Source organism: Centruroides vittatus, unplaced genomic scaffold (assembly GCF_030686945.1).
Source record: "Centruroides vittatus isolate TY-2023 unplaced genomic scaffold, ASM3068694v2 scaffold_861, whole genome shotgun sequence".
Lineage (NCBI taxonomy): Eukaryota > Metazoa > Arthropoda > Arachnida > Scorpiones > Buthidae > Centruroides > Centruroides vittatus.
Genome location: NW_027122718.1, coordinates 4,061,655 through 4,084,440, shown reverse-complemented (window position 1 = coordinate 4,084,440; position 22,786 = coordinate 4,061,655). Strand labels below are relative to the sequence as shown.

Below are 22,786 nucleotides of genomic sequence, written 5' to 3'. Positions count from 1 at the left end.
AATTTCAATAAGTATATTGATTTTGAATTTCTCAACTCCTTACACAGGAAAATGATAAAGGACTTGAATCTAAAATAAAAAGTCTTGTAACTTTATTCTTTATTTCCTCGTTGCTTGAAATAGAAAGCGCTACTTCGGGTCCCAGATACAAAGAAGACAATGAAAGAAAATTTACTGTTTTTAATCTTAAATATAACATTATTAAGTTCGGAGGAGAGTCCTGCATATTGCAGTCATGCTTTCCGTACGACAATGTTATGTTTTCTTGACAATATTTGTTGCGTCAGACGTAAATCCAATCATGTCGTTGAAATGAAGACCATTAGAATTTCATTCTTCTGTTAAATCCTCGAATAAGTGTTCTACTGTTGTTCCTTTGAATGAGATATTGAGCAGCTTAGATTCAACTTTTGTTTTGGTGTTGTAGAATTTGGATAACTACAGCCAAAAGGAATTTGTCGAAAAATCAGTTCATTCAGCAATGTTAATTTTATGCCACTATTAAAAAAGTAATTTCTCTACTGTTACCATATAAAATAATTTTTAAAAAACCACTTCGGATCGAATCCGGATGGGGAGAACCTTCGGGAATTTTTTGGGGGTGGTCCATCCGAATATATCCCATCCCTAAATTGCTAAATTTGGTCACGCTGTCCACCGCAGCGACACGTGCTGCGCTGGGTGGTGGTGTCGGGACGGCACCAACCAACGGAAAATGTCCAGACAAGGGAATTCATAGCTTTTCGGAGGAAGCAAGAGATGGATTTCTATGCGTTGAAGATACTTATTTCAAATTCGCAATTGAAATGAACTACAAGGGCAGTTTGATCTTAACAACATGGCGGCCGAAAGTAATTATAATGTTAAACGCAACTACATATTTACATATAAAATTGCCAACTTTCGGAGTAACAAATTCTGAACACAGTGGGAAAAAACACTAGCTTGAAAAAAATTGAAGAGAAAAAGAAAGCCTTCAAACTTGAAAATATTTCTCTTTTCCTTGATTTTGATGACCACGTGACAGCCGGGTGGCTGTTTAAGGCGCAAGCCTACCCGCTCTGGAGATGAAATCCCGGCGATAATCCCGGGAAGTTTCGCGAAAAGATGGCTTCGATATCTCGTGCAAACATCAATAGCACAGAAATGCGTTCTGCAGAAGAATCACTGCACGACAATATTGCAAAATTACGTTTAAAGGATGCTTTTACGTATTGTGAAAGCATTCTTCAAAATCAAGTTCTAATTTCAGCCGAGGATTCTTCGTCAATTTCGAAAGTTGCGTAGGTGGTAGGAGAGAACATTAAGCGCTCCAATATTTTCAAATATACGATATGCACGATTCTCCCCAAATTAGTTGATAGAAGTGTTTTTACGTTAATGAAGTTTGTTTTGCCAATGACACACGTATTCTTCTTATTGTAAAAGTATTGAATTTCTGAATGCGCACATTGCAGAAATATTTGTTTCGAGTATTTCTACAACAATTATCTTCCACAAAATTGTGCTCCCAATAAGCAAACAGATTGAGTAATGTTACCGTAATAAAAATGTCATTATTATTAACAAAATTGGCGCGCCCCGTCGAGCCAGTCCACGAAGGTTTAAAGTGAATGTGCAATTTTCAACTTTAATTTTCTCTTTTGATTGTTGCACCTTACTGCTTGGCACATGTCAGTCGTTGGAAATGCTATATCCTCGCAGAGTTTGATCAAAATGGTGACCTCATCTCCTCGTTAGTGATTTTTTAAGACATATCTAAGTGATTACCATTTTCAAGGAGCGAAACAAAACTGTTTTACCGAAGGAAAAGCCATTATCGATGCAAACCAATTTTGTCTACACAGTACTCGACACCAAACAGAAATATATCAGAATTGAAGAATTGTTTGCAAACTCATTCATCTTCACTGTATAACATTTTTTGCAAACTTGTTCTAAAATCTAAGGCAAACCAGTGAGAAACACAAACGAAGAGAGATAAACGCAGATACGGTAATAATTTTGAGGTTCCAATATTATAATGAGTTTTCTAAAGTGACACCAAAGTGCAGATCATTTGTTTCAATCACAAATTCTTCTGCGAAAATAACGCCAAATCCCAAGGACGAAGTTTGCGTAAGCTATTGCTGGTTCGTGTCAGCGTTTCGCCAATTGACTGCTGATTTTTAGACTTTACTGATGTTATGTCGGATTTAATTGACAACAGCATCCTGACTTCGGACATAAGCAAGCAAATATAGATTTAAATTTTTTCTTTTATTTACTTGTTTTGTAAGTTTAACTTAATAAATAACTTATCTCTTCGGTCCATTGTATTTTTGCAAAAGTAATGTTTTTTTGTTACATTACAGCTTTTACTAAGAACTTATGTGAAATTCCTCAATTCGCTTGTTCTATTTTCTCGAACTTTCTAATTCCTTTTCTATAAACGACCTGGATAGCAGAGTGTTAAGGTGTCAGCCTACCGCTTTGGGGACCTGAGAACAAATTCATATGGACCTCATAGAGCGAACTCTACCCCTGCCCCGCCAAATGGCACCACAGGGTTTGAGAGACTATGCCTTAATCATAAATCTTGATCTGATACCCTTTGGGTGTCCTGGACCCTTTATGTCAGACCTGAGATAACTACGTTCGGGACCCCTTCCTCACTCTCAGGTCCAACCCTCTTACTTGGCATACGTTTTATAGTGCAGTCTGTACTGTACACACAAATTCAGTCAGCTCATATTATTATTAACGGTCAGTGGGGTCCTCTCCCCAAAAGGGAGCCCTGCCCAGTGCCTCCACTGAGCTTACAGGTCGAAGAGACCTATTACTTTTTCCATCAAATCCTTTAGTTTCCTTTACTAGCTGCTAGCGTTCAAAGTACTTGTTTGGGATGTTTAGATCAATAGACGTAATCTGCCCCTTGGCGGAAGTCCTCGGTAAGAAGACAGTCGAGTACATAGTGCCTCGCATCACTGTGAGGACACCCACAGGAGCAGCTACCATCTCCTTGTCCAAACTTGGCCTTGAAATAGGGGAAACCTCCAGTGTCCGGTCAGTATTTGTGTCGTAAGCCAATTACAACACACTGGAATACAGCCAACTTCAGGCACAAAGGCATAGGTTGGCCTACCTACTGCACTTTGAGTCCAGTGCTCTTGCCAGTATGTCATCGATCATTGCAGTAAAGTACCTTATATATATAATCAAGGGTTCCACCGTCCTCGTTACAAATGGGCCCTGGCCAGTTGGTCAGCACGCTTATTACCCGGGATCCCGATGTGGCCTCGGACCCACCTCAAGGCAACGTGTTGCTCGTGCCTCACCCTCGGTACTCTACCTCTGATCTCCTGTACCAACATGTCCCTATGCTACCCGTCGCTCGAGGCCTGAAGCGACGACTGGCTGTCCGAGTAAACTGTGACCGGCTCCAGACCCAGGTGTTGTAGGATCCACTGAGACGCCCCCTCCGGGGCCACCAGTTCCGCTGGAACACGGACACCTCCTCGTTCAGTCTGACTGACTGACAGTACACTTGTACTACGTCAGAAAAGACGCAGTACGCACACCTACTAAGCTACCGTCTTTAGAGCCATTGGTGTATATTTCAACACCAATACCTTTCGGTTCATCACCATCCCAGTCTAGTCCAATTCTATGGGCAGAATGGACCCTCAGTACATCTGCCTGACACCTGATTCTGACCGAGTACATCTGATTGCAATGCTTAGCCTCTATACCTTCCACCATTGTTCTGTAGTAGGCTGCCTCTTGGCTGACCACCACAGGCAATGGGAGCAGTCTGGCCAAGACCAAGGTTGCATCCGTAGACAATTCACACGGGTTGAAAAACGCCAGGAATTTCTCGGGAATGGTCCATCTCGGCTGTCCCTCGCCAACTGGCTGTCCCATTGTGGGTCTGGCCAGGACATGTTTAAAAGGCCTTCTTAGTGCCCACAGGGCAGAGTAAAAAGAACTTATATTATTTTTTAATATAGTAACATTGTGAATAAGTTTTAATTAATAAAATGAGTTGCACTTTTTGTATTGTTTTAATTCTTCCCAAATGCAAGTTAATTCCCCAATCCCGAGTGCTGTTTGCTGGAAAACTATTTCTTAAGAAAGTTCTTCAAATTACAATACTGTATGTGGTCTGCAAAGAAAATTTATCAAAAAAATAAAAACCATATAAAAAATAAAAACTTTTTACTTACTATTGTAAAATTATCAGAAAAATGATTTAATTTACATTTTTTCCACTTCATATTATTATTTTCAAATCATTTTTTAGAATCACATTCTCACGTCAATGCAAAAAAAAAAATTTAATGGGACCAACGAGTTAAATAAGAAAACTAAATGCAAAGTTTGTTATCTTCCACGATGCGATACTCTTCCTCTTCCACTAAAATTTTTGGCTCTACCACCGCTTCCTCGAGCAGACCCTCCGCGAGAAGAGGCGCCAGCGCCTCCTCCTCCTTTAACTTTGGGTGGAGGAGATTTAGGACGAAGTGCTTCTATTCTCTCCGTACATCCCGTCAGATAGTCGTTGGAGCCTTTACCAAAATAAGAATTATACGTTTCATTGTTAAAATTACTATTGGTTAGATCAGGTCCCAGTGTCAGCCATCCAGGACGAATCGTGGTATCTCTTCCAAAAATGTGCAGTCGCCTTCTGCCTAAACAGAAATGTTCAATGATGTGGAATATCTCTTCTGGTTTTTCTATACTTCCATATTCGGGCTCCTCCGATATGATCAAGTCTATGTCAATGTTAGCATGGATGAAATCACCATCTGTGCTGCGTCGAACCGTCCCCTTAATACCCATTAAGCAATGTTCCTGTTTCAAAGGAAAAAATTTATATAAATAATTTTAATAAATTTATACTAATTTCTTAAATTTTAAAGATACTAATAATGTTTACTCTATGCTAACATTAATTTAATGATAACGCGCAATTATTTATTGTCACATCATCACAATGCCAGGCTGCAATTTGTAATCATATTTTTTATGAATTTAATTTAAAATATATGCTCTCCACCTCAAATTAGTAGTGGCTTGCCCCTGTACATCATACTTTTCTTTTAACAATAGAGTCATGCTGGTCATTAACAAAAGAACGGAAATTTTTGAATTGAAATAACGACTTCTGGTTTGCATCAAAAGTTCTTATATAGTTAATCAGGGGCAGGAGGCCCTGATTAACTACAGAGAACTATAGTTAATTTTAGTTATATAATTAATTATAGTAATTTGAAAAAATTGTAACCTATAAATTTCCAGCTGTTATATACACTGCTCGTCAAAAGTTAAGCATAAATCACAAAAAGCTAAATAAAGCCCAAATAACATGAAAGCTTAATGAAAATTAGTGTATAGGTATCATTTAGTATGAGAACTAGCATTTACCTCTTAAAATTATGCAAAATGTATGTAAATATGCAAATGAAGAACACTAGGAAAATACCGACATCTTCCCAGAGAGTGCTAGTTTTGCTGAAAGGGTATTGTAGACAATAAAAAACAGAAAGCAAAATTGATAAGGTGCAAACAGTACATAATCAGGTCCAAAGATATTTACAGGATTCAGAAAGATGGAGAGCTGTTGGAAGATTGGAAGCTGGTCAATTACCAAAGTGAAAAGATTCATCATTCTGTTATCTCAAGGCCTTAGAGACAATTCCAAACAACAAGACACAACATTGTGAGAAGACCTGTTTCAGGTTGTCCATGGGTGACATCTTTGGATGATCATTGTATATGGCTTCTAACCAAAAGAAACAGTGTGGCATCTGCATCATCTCTGCATACTAGCTTCATTTCATCCACAAGAAGGCAGGTATCTGTCCCAACTATTAGCAGAAGTTTTCACAAGACTGAACTTTACATCTATCGATTGATGGTATATGTGCTTTTAACCTCCAGATAGACAGGCCTGTCTGAAGTGGTGTCAAGCTGGACACTAGAACAATGGGCTCATGTCCTGTTCATGGATGAGTCTAGTTTCTCCCTAGAATCTGAGAGCAGGTGTATATTGATCTGGAGAGAGACTGGAACTCATTACAAATCATAGAACATAAGGAAAGTTTTTAGTGGTGATGGAAAGATTGTATAAGGCTGGGTTTTCATTAGGTGGATGCATCAACCTCCATATGTTTGATGGAGGTTTCATTACTTCTCAAAGATATCAGGATGAAATACTGGACCACTATGTCAAACCTTATGCTGGTGCAATCAAAGATGATTTCGTTTTAATGGATGATAGTACTCATCACATCAAGCAAACCTGGTTGGCCAATACCTTCATGGAGAGGGAACAGAATAAATGAATTGGCCTGCATATTCTCAATTCCATAGATCATCTAAGGGAATCTCTAAGGAGCTATGTTTCAGTGTCATACCTCCTCCACAAACCCTTGACCTCCAAAACCACTCTTTTGCATGAATGGCAATCACTGCTTTCTCAGTTTTTGCAATTTCTTACTGAAGGTATGAGTCGATGCTGTCAAGCTTGCATTAATGCTAGAGGAGGTCACTTTCCATATTGACCTCAACATTTGTATTGAAACCTCTTTTTTTTGTATTCACATTTATTGTTACATGCATTCATCTTTTATTCTTTCTGTTAACATTCATTTGTTTTTCCATAAATGAATGTAGTGTAAAACTAAAGCATGTATATATAACCCTATGAAAATGTTATATGTTTCAAATTATTTCATTTATCAAATATTTGCTACAAAAATTTTTTGAATTACAATAGGTAAACTAAAGAAAAAAGAAATTCATTTACATAAAATTCATCAATATGACTTATAAAATTTCTTGGTATATAACATTTTTTGTGTAAATACCTTCAGAGTTAATTTCCATGCAGAAATGAATGCCTAAGTTTATGACATTTAATCAAACAGACTTTTTATTTCTCATATACCTGAGAGTTCTTTGCTTAGGCACCACTAATGATTTTAGGAATAAAAAAAAATGTTAATCAGTCCTTCTGACCAAAATTTAATTTAAAATAATCTTCCCACTAATAATATAAAATTAAAAACTAGACAAAAATAAAAAAAAATTAAAAAATAATAGAAAAAAAAATGACAACCCAAGAAGTTACTTTAAAAACCACTGGATGAGGAATAGATTCAATAACCAAAATAGTAGGAAAGAGCACCACTATAGGAACAGTAGAATTGAGCAATTTTTTCTTCTGATTATTTTAAACATACTTAAACAGTAAAGTGGATGCAATAGAACTAATCTACATCAAATAAGCTTCTCCTACTCAAATTTTTGGTTATAATTCCATGACATTCTCTGACTTCTCCTGACCAACTTTGTACAAATTCCCTGATCCTCACATCCCTACAATATGGCATGTTGACAAAATAAAACAGCATTTGACTTACTATGCCTGTAAGCTATTGCTTCTCTAACTTTTTATTTATTTTTTTCTAATTAACAGTTATAGATTTTTATAATTGATGGATTATTAAAAATTAAAATAAAATGTTTTATTAAATTAAAGCAGTTTACCCTGTTATTAATCCACAAACATAAACCTATATAACCCTTAACCTATCATAAACCTTAAAAAAAGCCATTTATTTATTTATTATTCATTAATAAATCCTGAAATTTTCCTTTTTAAAGTATTTTTTAGTGTTCATTACTTAAAGTTCATCCTTAACTGATATTTTTGAGCCTTATAAAAACTTTTACTGAGGTCACCATCATAAATAAATTTTGCATTTTGGACGTCAAAAAGTCTGTTAATTATTATCTATGTTAAAAATAAAAATCATCATTTATGGCACTGATTTCAATTTTACTTCTATTAGTCAATGTATTGCATCAAGTTAATAATTGTACACTCCTCAAAAGTGAATATGCAACACCATGAAGGAATGCATGCAGCCACATGCAAATTGCAGGACCATCAGGGGTGACCAAAATATGCAAATGATTGTGCATCATATGTATGAATCATGTCGTGTGGTACCCAGTTTTGGGCTATAAAGACTAGCAGCCAGCTTGAGCCATAAATGTTACTGTATCAGCAATGGTGTGCACCAGCCAAACTTTTGAAGTAATGTAGAAAATGTTTTGGAGATGACAGTGAGCTGAATACAGTGAGGGGAATGATTTTTGTTTTAAATTTCATGACTTTCCCTGACTTCCCCTGACCAACTTTGTACAAATTCCCTGACCCTTACAATAATACATCACATTGACAAAATAAAACAGAATATGACTTACTATGTAAATAAGCCATTGCTTCTTTGACTTTTTAATTAGTTATTTTTTCTAATTAATAGTTACATAATTTTTATAATTGCTGAATAATTAAAATTAAAATAGTTTATCCTGTTATTAATCCACAACCATAAATCTACGTGGCTTTGAAAAAAAAATAAAAAGCCATTATTTATTATTCATTAACAAATTCTGTATAATCAATGTACAAAAGTAAATATTTATTAAATTTATCTCTTAATAAATTTCATGAATTTATAAAATTTGCTCTATCAGTAAAAGAAGGAAATGTCTGTAATAATTGTATAAACATTAAACAAAAAAAAAGGTACACAGTGATTACAATTTATATGATCTGATTTTGAGTGATTTTAAAATACAATCTTACAATGCAAGAAAATAATAAATGTTATGTAATAAGACTTGCTTATTAAATCTAAAATTGTAAAAAATATAAAAATTAATATTAAATTTTGACTGACTGTATTTATATCAAAATATATATAAATAAAATACATTGAAGCTATAAAACTGTCTTTGTGTTCCATTTAACAACAGAACACAAATACAATTTTTTAGCTTCTATATATTTTATTTATACATATTTTGATGTAAAAATTAAAATAAACTCATTTGATATGGTTTGCAAAATTAAAAAAACTGCTTATGAACTTGGTCTTTAGGTATAGCATCAAAAAATAAAAATTGATGAATATCATTTGTGCATTCTTTACGTTTCTATTATACACACCCCACACATTTCATTGTAATAGTTTTAATATTCTTATTATCAACAGTGTATCTTTATTTAAATTGTAAAAGAAAAACTTAAAAACTGGAAGAACCATGTCTTTTAAGTACAAAATACCCCAATGACATGCATTAACATGGTGTTTCTCAAACTTCACCTTCTGGAAAATCTGTTTAATAAATTTTAATGTGCCATTAACCTAATTTGCATAGTTTGCTGTCAATATATTTGCCTAGACCCAAAGGAATCTGTGAACCACACATTGTTGAGAAATCTGTTATCTGAATTATCTCAATCACCTGGACATGAAAATTTCTACTATTCAGCCCTACGCACAAAAATTTTCAGTTTTCAGATGATGCTTTTAATGATGTCATATAAAGAAAGCAATTAAGTATCTCAGAATGGATAGATTTATTGGAGAAGGCAATGCAACACCTGAAAATCTTGCAAGGAGGGAAGTGTCGCAGGAAGACTTTCTACAGGAAAATGACTATTTAGGTGTTAGATTTGTGAAGAAAACCTTAAAAACTCCATGTGGCTAGTCCACTGGTGAGATGCAAACCTGAAACCAACTACCAGTGTTTTATTCACTAAGACATTGTGAGGCTAAGCACATAAGGAAGCCAGTATTAATTACCATTGTCTAGACTCAACTTGTGTTAATTTAAAATTTCAAGTCATTTCAAAAATTTATAATGTTTTAATGAAATTATTTAAATTGTAAATGTATGAAATTTTTCCTAACTAAAGTTAATAGGAAAAATTTCATACTTAAATAATGTAAAGAAGTGTTTTAGAAGTTAGACAAAATGGCCATGGTAAAAAAAAAATAATTTCAATAATATGAAAATTTTCCTTTTTACACTATTTTTTGGTGTTCATTACTTGAAGTTCATGTTACTGAAATTTTTAAGTCTTATAAAAATTCATTCTGAGATCATCATCATAAATAAATTTTGTATTTTTGGATGACAAAAAGTCCATTAATTACTGTTTAACTTATCAGTTTAGTGTTGCATGACAAATTGTATGGTAGGCCTACTTACTTATATGTATGATTTAATTTGAATTTTCCAAGAAACAATCTTTTTTAATTATTCCTACATACTTAAAATTAGAAATAATTCATACATAAACATTCATATTTAATTATCTACTAACTTTTGTTCTTTGGAAAATTGCTCTGGATTCCAGATTTTTTGAATGACATGGATTAGCTATGTTTGTCTTTATCCAACAAATATCTTCACATCTTCTAAATCCCCATTTTCTTAAACACTATTAAAATATTTTAAAGGTAAACTATCAATACAGTAAAAATATCTGAATATAATAAAATGATTTAAAAATACGTACTTGTCTTCCTAAATCGAGTCCATCAGACGATCCACACCATAGAAATATGAACGATCGAGGTGCTGCTACTTCTTCAATTTCCAGTTTCATAATCTACAAGTTTTTAAAATTAAAATTATTCAATTAAATGAAACACTTTAATCATTTAAACTTTTCATATACTAATTTAACATGAATTATTTATATAGGCTAGTCCAAATTGTACATATAAGCTCCATTGTCAGTTGTAATAAAATAATAAAAATCTATCAGCGTTTGAAGCCATTTATATTATAATATGTTCAACATGTCTGACCTCAATGATTAACTGGCTTTGCATATTCTTCAGATGTGAATCCTGAGACTTATTTTCATTGAAATAGCACAAGGATAAAACATACCAAATCAATGTAAGGATTTAAACAGAGCCAAACTCATATATTAAATGAGATTTACTATTCCGAGTGTCTCCAAAGTATGATGTCAAACTTTGAATAAATTGAGGAAGCTCAAATTAAAGCTGTAATAAATAATTAATAATAATTATTGTTAAAAATAAAATTGAAGATAAAGTCTGTTTAAAAAGGAACCACCATTTATTCACTTTCAATATTCTGGAATACAAACTTTCGATAACCAACTTTTCTTTGTAGACTACTTGCCGTCAAAATTAAACCTTTCTTTAAAAACACAGAAAATATAGCCAATTAAAAACACAAGTTTAAAAATTGGAACTGGCAATACCACAAACACTTTCCTTCCATCCCTACCACTTGACCACTACAATTAAGTCCAAAACTCAATTAACCAAAATTGACTTGAGAAAATATTAATTCCAGAAATTAGTTTTTACACGATAACAATTGTTAATGATCTTCTGTAAGTTTGCTATTGTTATTTTTAATTTTTGCTATTTTGTCTTTTTATTTTGAATTCAAAGTTTAATCAATACAAATTAGATTGCAATGAAAAACTAATATTTGTTTTTAATAAATTAAAAAGTAACAAAAAAAGAAAAAATTGGGGCTATCATTCATACATATTAAAGTTTTACGCCTTAATATTCTTCTACTACTGTAGTAGAAATTTTTTTTTTATTTTACTTTATTTAAGGTATTTAATTTTGGATTCTTTCCCTATCAAATGGCAATTGGTTATCTAAAATTGTCCTATCTCAATTATTTCAGAAAATTGGCATTCTACTGTAATTATTTTCCAAAATTTTTTTGTAAGTCACATTTACTCCAAACTACATTTTTTACTCAATTGAAATACGAAAATTTTTGCATTACTGGGAATTTTGGCACTTTCTTAGTTTAGAGATAGCTTTAAAATCATTAAATAATTGTTGTAACATTCTAAAATATGTTATTATCATGACATATATACAGAATGTCTGAAAAACAACTGACAGATTACAGAAATCTATATTTACTTTGGGAAAATAGATACAGCCAAATGGTTTGCACTAATTAGAGAGTAAACTCAGAAAGTTTTCTCATCTTTAAGAAATCTCAATATATGCATCAAGCTTTACTCTCATGATATCATGTCGATAGTCATACTTTTTCCAGGTATTACATAACAGTCTTGGAATGACAGTCCCAACTGCATTTATTATTTATTACGGACCTTTTAATGTTTCAATATCTGCAATAGGTGTTTGATAAACTAGGTCCTTCACATAATCCCATGAGAGAAAGTTCAAAAGGATTATGTTGGGGGAGCAGGGTGGAAACTGAACTGGTCCATCTCACCTCATCTATTGGTTAGGAAAAACTTCATTCGAAAGTTCTAATTGTAGCAATAATAGCATCCTGTGTTTTTGCAAAAGCTTTTTATATTTTACTGACAATTACTAAAAATCACGTGTGTCCATCTATGAGTATTTTCCTTAAATACATAATACTTTTCATAATCATCACTCTTTTTCTGTTATTAAAAAAAAAAAAAAAAAAAAAAAAACTCAGAATTCAATAGCACAAAATTCAATCCAAAGTTATTTTTTCACCAAGCAAAATTCATTGGGCTGTGATATGAAAAATTTGTAGCCTTATAAATTCCCACTGTCGTCTGTTGTCTGTTTCTTCTTTAATCACGAGAACAAAGTTAGATAGATGAAAGCCGAGACCAGATATGGAAGGATTACGGGCAGGAGGCCCCAATTAACTATATACGAACTTCCAATACAAATTGGAAGTCATGTTATTTCAATTCAAAAATTTTTCCCTGAAAAGAGTTAGATAGATTACTGGAATGACTATTGCTAACAGGAAAAGTATGATTTACAGGGGCAAGACTCTACTAATTTGAAGTGGAGAGCATATAGGGTATGTTAGTAACGTGTTTAACTTGTTCAACTTTACAAATGAGTCAGTCATAAAGTGAAAATTCTACTCAGTATGCATGATAAATGTTGGTGACATTTCAAACGAAACTCTAATGAAATTCATGAAGGAGAGAGTGTTTACTTTGTGAAGAAAACAGTGCCCAGCAATATCAATGTTTCTAAATCTACTCAAGTGTTTAATTTGTGGATTAAAAGGGTGAAATGATACAAATAACTATCTGAAGCAATCTAAGAAAAACATTTTGGATAAGACTGCATTAACAACATTCATAAATTTGATTTTAGAAACAACTATTTTGTTGTAAATGAATCAATTGAAATATCTAAGAAAAGTAGGAATAACAATGATGTCATTCTTGTTTAACTCGTTAGACTTTACAAATGTACCCATATTTTAAATTAAATACATTTTTAAAATATAATTAAAAACTGCAGCCTGGCATCATGACGATATCACAATAAATAATTGCTTGTTATTAATATTAAATGTTTGAACACACTGAAACAATATTCTATCTAATACTGAATATTCATAAACATAACCTCAATGACGGCCGGATGGCCGAGCGGTAAAGGTGGCAGCCTACCGCTCTGGGGGACCCGGGATCGAATCCGAACGGGTCGAATAATCCCCAGGAATTTTTCGGGGGGTGGTCCGTTCGGATATGTCGGGCCCCGTCCCTCACCACCCGGTCGCACCATTGTGGGCCTGGCCGAACCCATAATGGGCCTACTAAAAGAGGCCCTCTTAGTGCCCACAGGGCGGAAAGAGTTAAAAAAAAAAAAAAAAAAAAAACATAACCTCAATTACTAGAATTATTCTACATGACATCAAAGTTTATTGTTAATGCTTATAGAATGAAACGTTTTAAATGTTAACTGTCCAGTTTAAAAAGCATATAAGTTAATTACTGATTTACTTGTATTATTTTAAATTACATTGTCTTTTGTTGTACAGTTATCTTGCAATTATTTTATTTAAATTTTTTGGCATATAAATTAAATAACTTCAAATAATACATAAAGAATTAAAAACAACTTCATTTCTTAAAATATCAATAAAAATCTGCTTTATTGGAAGTCGTATCACTGAATAATAATTTTTGCATATATAGAACTTTGGACAACCAAACCCATTGTTAAAATATACAATAATGTGCAGATTTTTTAAAATATATAGAGCTAATATTGTTTACAATAAATCATTATAAATTACGAAAATAAATGGAAAGCATTGTGTAATGCCAAGGTTAATCATCAAAAGCAATTGGGAACAGCCTTTAGTATTCTAAAATTTTATTCTTTTCACTTACTGTTATGGCAATTTCTATTTTATAAATATTCTCTAACCAGAACATGGCAGCTAAATTGAATTTATTAAAGAATTCATTCAATACCTCATCCCAAGTCCAAAATTTCATATTTGTCACACCATAAGTACGTTGATATTCTTCAAGTGGAGGCTCTACTAATATGACATCAAATTTGCTATTTAATTCTCTCATATCAAAAGTTTCTAAATCACACTTCAAATACCTGAAAGGTAGTAAAAAATGTTTGAATTATTAAATTCGTATTATTTTTATGCATTCTGTACATTTATGTACATATTGATTTAGATATTTTTATGCTCAAATGTCATATGCTATAAAATGTTCAAAAATAGCATAAATTCCTCATTTATACTTTTATTATTATTTAGTGACTGACTTATTTTTTTGACACATTCAGTTATGATCAAAAATTGGTCATCATACTTTTGTCATAATATTTAAATTATTTCTTATGAACATATTTCAAAAATATATATGTCACTTATTTGGTGGTTCAATTTCAATACAATAAAAATGTTTTGTTTTTATTTCTTTGTTCTAATAAAACCCTTTTAATTTAACTCAAATGATATAAATAATAAATAGAACAATATGTTTAGATTATTATTTTGTTATTTGTTGAAAAATATTTTACTGCAATACAAATACAAGGTCTTCTAAAAAGAATGCTACCATTTTAAATTATTGTAATATGTCAATTATTATCTGAGAATGTAATGTATATTAAAACATTGAAAAACTGTCCTAGTTTCATGTTTGTCCATTATAATTTCTCAACGTGCTGCACCTCGTGTCACACGACACATATCCAGCCTAAACTCAAATTCTTCCTAACTTGCTACAACATACCTGTTGTCATTACTCCTGCAACAGCTAAAATTCTACAGCTCCTGCAGATTACTCATGTTGCACAATGATGAGTGATTCTAACTTTGTGAACAGCAAAACATAAAATGCCTTCTCTACTGTGGAGTCACCATTTTCATTTATGAAATTTCCTAGAGGTAGTAGGCAAGATGTTTTAATACAGATGGGAGAAGAAATTCTAACAGTTAATCTATTGATTGGTGTACATTGGATACTTCTCAGATAATAATTAACATAATTACAATAATTTAAAATGTTAGCATTCTTTTTGGAAGATTCCCCTGTATTTGTATACAATGAATCAAATAATCCTAAAGCCAAAAATATGACATTTGGCATCAAAAGTGAAATTAGATTCAGCATAAAAATCTTAAAAGAAATATAAATTTAATAGTAATTTACATGGGTGGTGTTGCTGTTTTTGCAATTAGTTCATCTTTCAGACGAATAAGTTCTTTTAATTTTGGATATTCTTCAAATCTGTCTGCAAGACCTAAAACAATATTTTTTTCAATAATTATAACTCTGATAATATTCATAATAATATAAAATCTATTCACGTTTGCTGTTACGTTAACTTACCGACATCTCTGATGAAATTTTGAGGTCTTTGACCAGTATCAACAAAATGTTGACAATAATCATTATGAGGGTTAGCACTTTGAGTACCCTGCAGAAAATTTAAATTTGTTTTATAATTTATTGAACTAATAATTTATCTAATTTTAAATCTGTAAAATGTTGCCTTCAAGAAAGTGCTGGAATCAGTGTATGTTGAAACTTCTTCAATGTCATAACATTCTTCAGTTGGATTCTTAAAAAAAAATTGATTATAGTTTACATAAGTAAAATTATAATAATTTTTAAAATCGTTATTCAACTTCATACTTTAGTATCATCTTCTGTTTCTTTTTTTGCTTTCACATTTTTAACATCAACACTGTTAACTTCTTTTCCAATACTAAAAATAATTAAATAAACTTAAGATTTAATAATCAATGTAAATTCTTATATATATAACTACAATTAAGCCATTTTTATATTCACATTTAATTATTAAATAAAAAAGCATGATTATATTTAAAATGCAATATGTGAGAGCCCAGACTTGACAAAAATTTTGCGGGTGAAAATTTAATTTTGAAATTAAAACATGCGATAATTTTTCCCACGATTGTAAAAATTAAAGGCTATGATTTTATCCCTGTGTAGAGTCACTTCCCTTTCTAGATAATACATTAAATGTGTCACCAGGAACTTGGCAACGAAAAATTGTTATTGAACATAAATGTAACATTGCCAAAAAAGAACAACAGAAAAGAGGGAGGACCCCCAACAAAAGGCAATGACTGATGATGGGAGGACTTCGTTCGTCCGACCGAGGAGCCAGTCATCACCGAAAGTTCACCCCCAGTGCTTGGATACCTTAATGACTTTCCTCCATCTAATTGAACCTCATCCAAGCAAACTCCTTCAATTTGTGGTATCGACAATGCATTGCCAGGTATCTATGTAAACACTATGTAAACTCTTTCTCTCCAACTTAAACTTTTGCATTAGTTAACATCGTGGACGAAGCTTTAACTATAAACCTTACTTGTATAACTTGTCAATAGTTTAATAAATGGATATTTGTTGTTTGAATTGTGTATGGCGCACTTCCTTAACCTGTTCCGTAACCCGTGCCACCTCCATCCCGGACCCAAGCACCTACAATGCGACTGCTCGCACAAAAACCAAAATTAGCAGCCATCAAGGTTTCTGTGTCTATCCTAAAAGACGTAGTGGTGATGAACTAAACATCGCAAACGTGGTGTCGAAGCATAGGGAATGCTTTGTGCATTGTCACACAATATATATTAAATTTGATTTTGATATGTTCATAGTTAAATGAGGGGAAAACAGCAGAATAATCTGCATAGCTACTTATACTTTACATGGTTTTTCGTATATCACTTGTATCAAAAGAATATAACCTATTTCATTTGTATATGATTCAATCATCAGCTATAATTATTCATAGAAATAAAATTTTTTAAACATATAAAATCTTGTTGTTTAAGTTAATAAGCACTTATTAGCAGCACTTACAAAATCCACAGATTGCACACTGTATTTATAAAAATGGTCATTCAATATTCTAAGACAATGATCATGCATGTGTGGCTATTACAGTGGTACCTCATATAACATACACCTCGAATAATGGACGCTGCAAACAACGGACTTTCTGTTTGGCCATTACGTGACTCGAGCAACGGACTGGCTGCAAACAACGGACTTTCCGGCATAATTGGTGACTGCTCCATGGGCGCATTCTTTAATAGCGGTCGCTCTGCGTACTCCGCTGCTTCACTTCCTGGTGCTTCTACTTGGAATATTTTGTATGGCCCAGAATATGCATCACAAATTTGTACAGCCTCTTGCTTTTCACTGACTTTTATAATCCTTGCTGATTTGAGATTCAAGTTATACTTAATAAATGGGTAATGCTTACATACCTGCAATCAGAAGCAACGTCACGCCTTCCCGTTTCGTTCCTTTTATGGTTTGTGTGGCTAATTACACAAACTTCGGTCTCTCAAATAACATCATCTTTCCTTTCCATTTTTGCTGCAAACACCCAACAATATCAGACATCTTCAAACGACGTCGAGGTCACCGCAATCCAAAATACTTTCAACGTGGTCGGCCATCTCGTAAGTCAACCTCGTTCACAAAAACAGAAGACGCCCGTGACAATTACCACTTTTTGTTAATAAATCTGGACATTACCTGCCAGCGCGTGTTATTTTTATAAAAACTCGAAATCTTTTACGTAGAACATCTCTGTTGGCATTTGCCGTCATCGCATAATACTTCATGGCGAGTCACCCACCATTTTGGTCGCCAGACGCGACAAAAAACCCATTTTTGCCCAATTCCGACGTGGTTTTTGCAAAAAAAGCCCTCGATTTAAGAATCTTCACAAATAAAATCTGAAAAGTTTCGAAACCCCGAAACATATTAATTTTCCCAATAACTAATACGGTACTCGATATACAATCAGTTTTTATTTAACTTTCGAATCCAAACGGGACGACCAATTCGCATCGCATTTCCCATAAATAATCTCACAAATCCGGACCCGCGATACAGTTCCGGAATCCGAATCTCCGGATTCGACGCAACATTCGCTAGTAATTCACGTTACTCGACCGACACACACCTTCATAATTCTAACAACCGTAATACTTTGGTAACACCTGTCACATCAATCTATATATATATATATGTATATTATGTACATTACACCTCATAATTTTCCAAACTATCAAAATAAATAATTTATCAATAAACCAACAGAAGCTTTATGTGTATTATGTATTATTCGATCTGTATGCCAATGACACTCGTAGGGATTAACAGTAGTAAAATATATTAAATATTCGAATATATTTTTAACTTCTCTTGGATTGTAATGAACTTACTTGGTTTCGGTTTTGGGTGCAGAAGTGATGTCACGTTCGTAATGGCTTCCTAACACGGCACCTAGATTTTCGCTACTTCCCGCGCCCAGCTGAAAAATACGATATATTCAAACGAAAAATCACCACGAAAATGACTACGACATTTTGTACCTGTTGAGCTAATAAACATCGTCTCCTTAACGATTTTTCTTTGACAAATGATATCATCCTACCGTAAACAAAAATCAAACCGCCTAGCTTATTACGCCGACTAAAATTGCCGGATTACGGAAATTACTTTATAGCCGAGATTAAGAAACCGATATTGTATTTATTCGGATAAAAATTATTTATAACCAATCGGATAAACTCTCGTTAATCTGAACTTCGTCGGGGTCCAGTTTGGTTTTCCTACATTTTCGTGATTAATTTGGTTGGGGATGTCTATCCGCCATTCTCCGTCCACAATTGAGTCTGTTGCCGTTTAAAGTTCTCGTATACCAACTACATAGTCCTACATGTTGGCGAGAAGCCCGGATATATTAGGCCTTTTTTTTTAACTCTTTCCGCCCTGTGGGCACTAAGAGGGCCTCTTTTAGTAGGCCCATTATGGGTTCGGCCAGGCCCACAATGGGGCGACCGGGTGGTGAGGGACGGGGCCCGACATATCCGAACGGACCACCCCCGAAAAATTCCTGGGGATTATTCGACCCGTTCGGATTCGATCCCGGGTCCCCCAGAGCGGTAGGCTGCCACCTTTACCGCTCGGCCATCCGGCCGTCATATATTAGGCCTTTGTTCTCATCGCCTCCTCGTTGTAGATCTAGTCGAACCCACGAAGAACATGGAAGAGAAGGCCCGCAAGGCGGATGCACGCTGGCGGAAAAATTAAAATGTTAAATAAATAATAATAATAATAATAATAACTGTCGTTTTGAGAAGATCTGGATTCGAGTGCAGATCGACTATCACTTTTCGTGGAAAATTTGGTCTAAAGATGTCAGGCCCGGTCCTTCTTTCGAAACTCACCAAGCCAGGAATACCCCGCGTTTCTTGACGGCCAGATGGCCGAGCGGTCAAGGTGGCAGCCTACCGCTCTGGGGGACCCGGGATCGAATCCGAACGGGTCGAAAAATCCCCAGGAATTTTTCGGGGGTGGTCCGTTCGGATATGTCGGGCCCCGTCCCTCACCACCCGGTCGCCCCATTGTGGGCCTGGCCGAACCCATAATGGGCCGTCTATAAGAGACCCTCTTAGTGCCCACAGGGCGGAAAGAGTTTAAAAAAAAAAAATAAAAAATAAAAAAAAAACCCGCGTTTCTTTATGCAGCGCTCGAGAAGCGCTTTACAGCGAACACACTGAAACTGGTTTCTAATTGGCCAACACTACTCGTGACGTCATTTCGCTACACGCTGCATAAAGAAACGCGGCCGTACTACACAGATTAATTTAGATGACAGACCGTTTACTGGCATGGATGAATCTGAAGTAGAGCTTTTCTAATTATTGATTTATAACCCCGCAGGGTATGGGCCGTTTTCGGAAATAGTGCAAATCCGAGCCAACCCGCGGCAAAGGAGGAGCAAGCTCCGACTCTTCGCCAGTTTCCAAAAATCAGTGTAATATATATCGAAGCTTCCGAGTAGAAGCGAATCAGATATTAAGCTGATTAGAACGGTAACTAGTCGATCTAAGCCATAGGCCGAGAAGCGATAAGGTGTATTTCCAAAATTTCCTTGTACTTTCCTTGGTGACTTCCGAGTTAATGGTGTAGTTATGTCGCGGTTTGAAATACAAAATAATATGTTTAGAAATCAATCGTCTAAAATCAGATACATTCGAATCGTAAATGGCATCGATTTGATGCTATTTTGTGATACGCTAATCTTATCTTATAAACTTGACGATACAGTTTTATTTTTAATTATCGATAGGTGTTCGGAAATGAGCTATAGCTTCGATATGAACGAGTGTCGATCATTTCAGATTGAGCTCTCGACGGCTATGACACTAGTTCTATGATTATATTTCTTAGTAACAACTCACAAAACAAAATTTCATACAAATCTTACGTATGTTACGTATGAAAATTTGTTTTTTGCTTCCCTGCAGTAGCAGATTCAGACATCTTTAAAGTGCAGAAAGGAAACAATTTGCCTTACAAAATGTTTTGCTGCTTAAGGTACCCGACTTTACTCGGGAAAAATTCCTTCTTGTAGTAATATGGTAATAGTATTGTGGAGGATTTTTTATAAAGATATGAAATTTGTACTTTTGGTAACGGATAAATATTTTTCGACGAGTTAGGTATTTCATATTTACGATTATGGAGTTTTAATTTACAGTCTATAGCGTTTTGTGCAACTTTGTGGCGCAATATCCTCAAAACAGCTCGAACGCATCAAAAATGACACATATTCGTAACCAGCGCAAAAATTGTGCAAGAAGTAATTTTCTCAGTTTTTGGCCGAGGTATATAGTCTAAAGTCAACATAGTTTTTCACAAAGTACGGTACAAGGGTTTTTGCCTTATTACAAACAAAGCAAAACATAACGGCGGCGCGCCGGCCTCATACGCCCTGGCACGATTACAACGCCGATTTATATTTATTCTTTAACAAATTGAAACTATTAAAAATTATTTCTATTTTCAATATTACGAATTGATTTAAATTTATAATCGATTATCATTTTTTAAAATCGATTTTTGTTACATAAATCGTTTTGTAAAATGACACCAGGTGGAAAATGATGCAATGTAGGATGAGTCGTAGCGAAGTTGTCTGTACAGAAAACTCTGCTTTGGCCGTGTTAACGAAGCTGTAGTCAAATGAAAATTAGTAGGTGTGTAAAAATCTTACAGAATGAAAGAGGCAGTTGTAGATTACAGTAATAAACTGATTATGGCTCCTATGGTTCGCATAGGAACTCTTCCCACGCGGCTCCTAGCGCTTGACTATGGAGCTGACTTAGTTTATAGCGAAGAGTTGATCGATTATCGGATGCTCAGATGTAAAAGAATAGAAAATGCTATATTGGATACTGTTGATTTTGTAGACGAAGATCAAAATGTGGTTTTCAGGACATGTAAAAAGGAAAGAGAAAGAATTATACTGCAGATTGGTACTTGTGATCCGGAAAGATGTCTCCGTGTGGCCAAGATGGTCGAAAAAGACGTTGCTGGCATAGATATTAACATGGGATGTCCAAAAGAATTTTCCCTGAAAGGTGGAATGGGAGCTGCTCTGTTAACACAACCGGAGAAGATAAAACAGATTTTGACCACTCTGGTGAAAGAGCTGTCGTGTCCGATAACCTGTAAAATCAGAGTTTTGGATACCGTCGAAGACACCGTGAAATTGGCTAAACTGATAGAAAGTACGGGAGTGTCCGCTTTGGCCGTTCACGGCAGGACGAAAGAAGAACGTCCCCAGCACCGCAATCGAAATCACTTCGTCCGAGCCGTGGTCCGGTCCGTCGACGTCCCCGTGATAGCCAACGGCGGTTCGGGCGAAATTACTTGTTACGAAGACGTCGAGAGATTTAGGGCGGAGACCGGGGCGACTTCGGTCATGCTCGCCCGTCAGGTGGAAAAAAATTGTTCTATATTCCGTAAAGACGGTCTGTTACCGTTGGACGTCGTTATTAGGTCGTATTTAAAATTTGCAATAGATTATAATAATAATACCACAAACACAAAATATTGTATTCAGCAAATGTTAGGCTCTCTTCAAGATACGCCGTGCGGCAGAGCGTTATTAAATGCTCAACTTATGAAAGATATCTGTGATCTCTGGAATATGGGTGATTATTATGTTAAAAAACAGGAAGACTTTAAAACGATTTCGATGAATTTGAAGAGACTACACGCAGATTGTAACTTTGGCTTGCATCTCAAGAGGCGTAAATTAGAAAATAACGAAATTTGGGAAACCGACGCAAAATTCATTAAGAGTGTCTTTGGAAAGGCCGACTTACCGAAAACCGTTTTGTGTAATTGGACCAGAAGAAATAATATTAAACAACCAAATTATCAAACGTTTCAAATAGAGAAAAGTTTTAAATCCATTGTTACCGTCAATAATAAAATGTATTCTAGCAGTTGTTTGGAGAAAAACAAGAGAATGGCCGAACAAGGTGCTGCATTAGTTGCACTCATTGGACTAGAAATCATTAATAATGAGCAAATTAAATTATTATTAAATTCTTGAATAGATTTTTTTAAAATTAGTTTTTCATCATTCAGATTGATGAAGACATGCAGTACATAAAATGTTTTGTAATATGGTTTTGGCATTACGAATTTGATATTTTGCATCTATTATATAAATTATAGTTATATATTATAGTTTTGATTGTTATATGAAATATAAATATGCTTACAGTTAAGTATAATTTGTGTAAATTCATTTATATAAATTATTCCAATTATAATAGCTTTACA

At 34.2% G+C, this 22,786-nt stretch overlaps 2 protein-coding genes and 1 non-coding gene across 3 annotated transcripts; 1 reads left to right on the top strand and 2 right to left on the bottom strand.

Annotated features, from left to right (window-relative positions):
• Positions 1-4,199: 4,199 nt before the first annotated feature.
• Positions 4,200-18,713, bottom strand: Mettl14 (methyltransferase like 14). Its single transcript, XM_067288542.1, has 10 exons — positions 18,514-18,713; positions 18,364-18,452; positions 15,782-15,854; positions 15,639-15,707; positions 15,476-15,563; positions 15,296-15,386; positions 14,090-14,228; positions 10,364-10,456; positions 10,169-10,285; positions 4,200-4,833 (listed from the first exon to the last, which is right to left on the bottom strand). Exons 1-10 carry the CDS (start codon positions 18,568-18,570, stop codon positions 4,363-4,365), a joined length of 1,287 nt encoding a protein of 428 aa, XP_067144643.1. The 5' UTR covers positions 18,571-18,713; the 3' UTR covers positions 4,200-4,362.
• A 1,152-nt stretch (positions 18,714-19,865) lies between these two features.
• LOC136990250 (U2 spliceosomal RNA) lies at positions 19,866-20,056 on the bottom strand. Its single transcript, XR_010883018.1, has one exon. It is a non-coding gene; the product is annotated as a U2 spliceosomal RNA (small nuclear RNA).
• Positions 20,057-21,093: 1,037 nt separating this feature from the next.
• Positions 21,094-22,786, top strand: Dus2 (Dihydrouridine synthase 2). Its single transcript, XM_067288594.1, has one exon. The coding sequence runs from the start codon at positions 21,207-21,209 to the stop codon at positions 22,551-22,553; it is 1,347 nt and encodes a 448-aa protein (XP_067144695.1). The 5' UTR covers positions 21,094-21,206; the 3' UTR covers positions 22,554-22,786.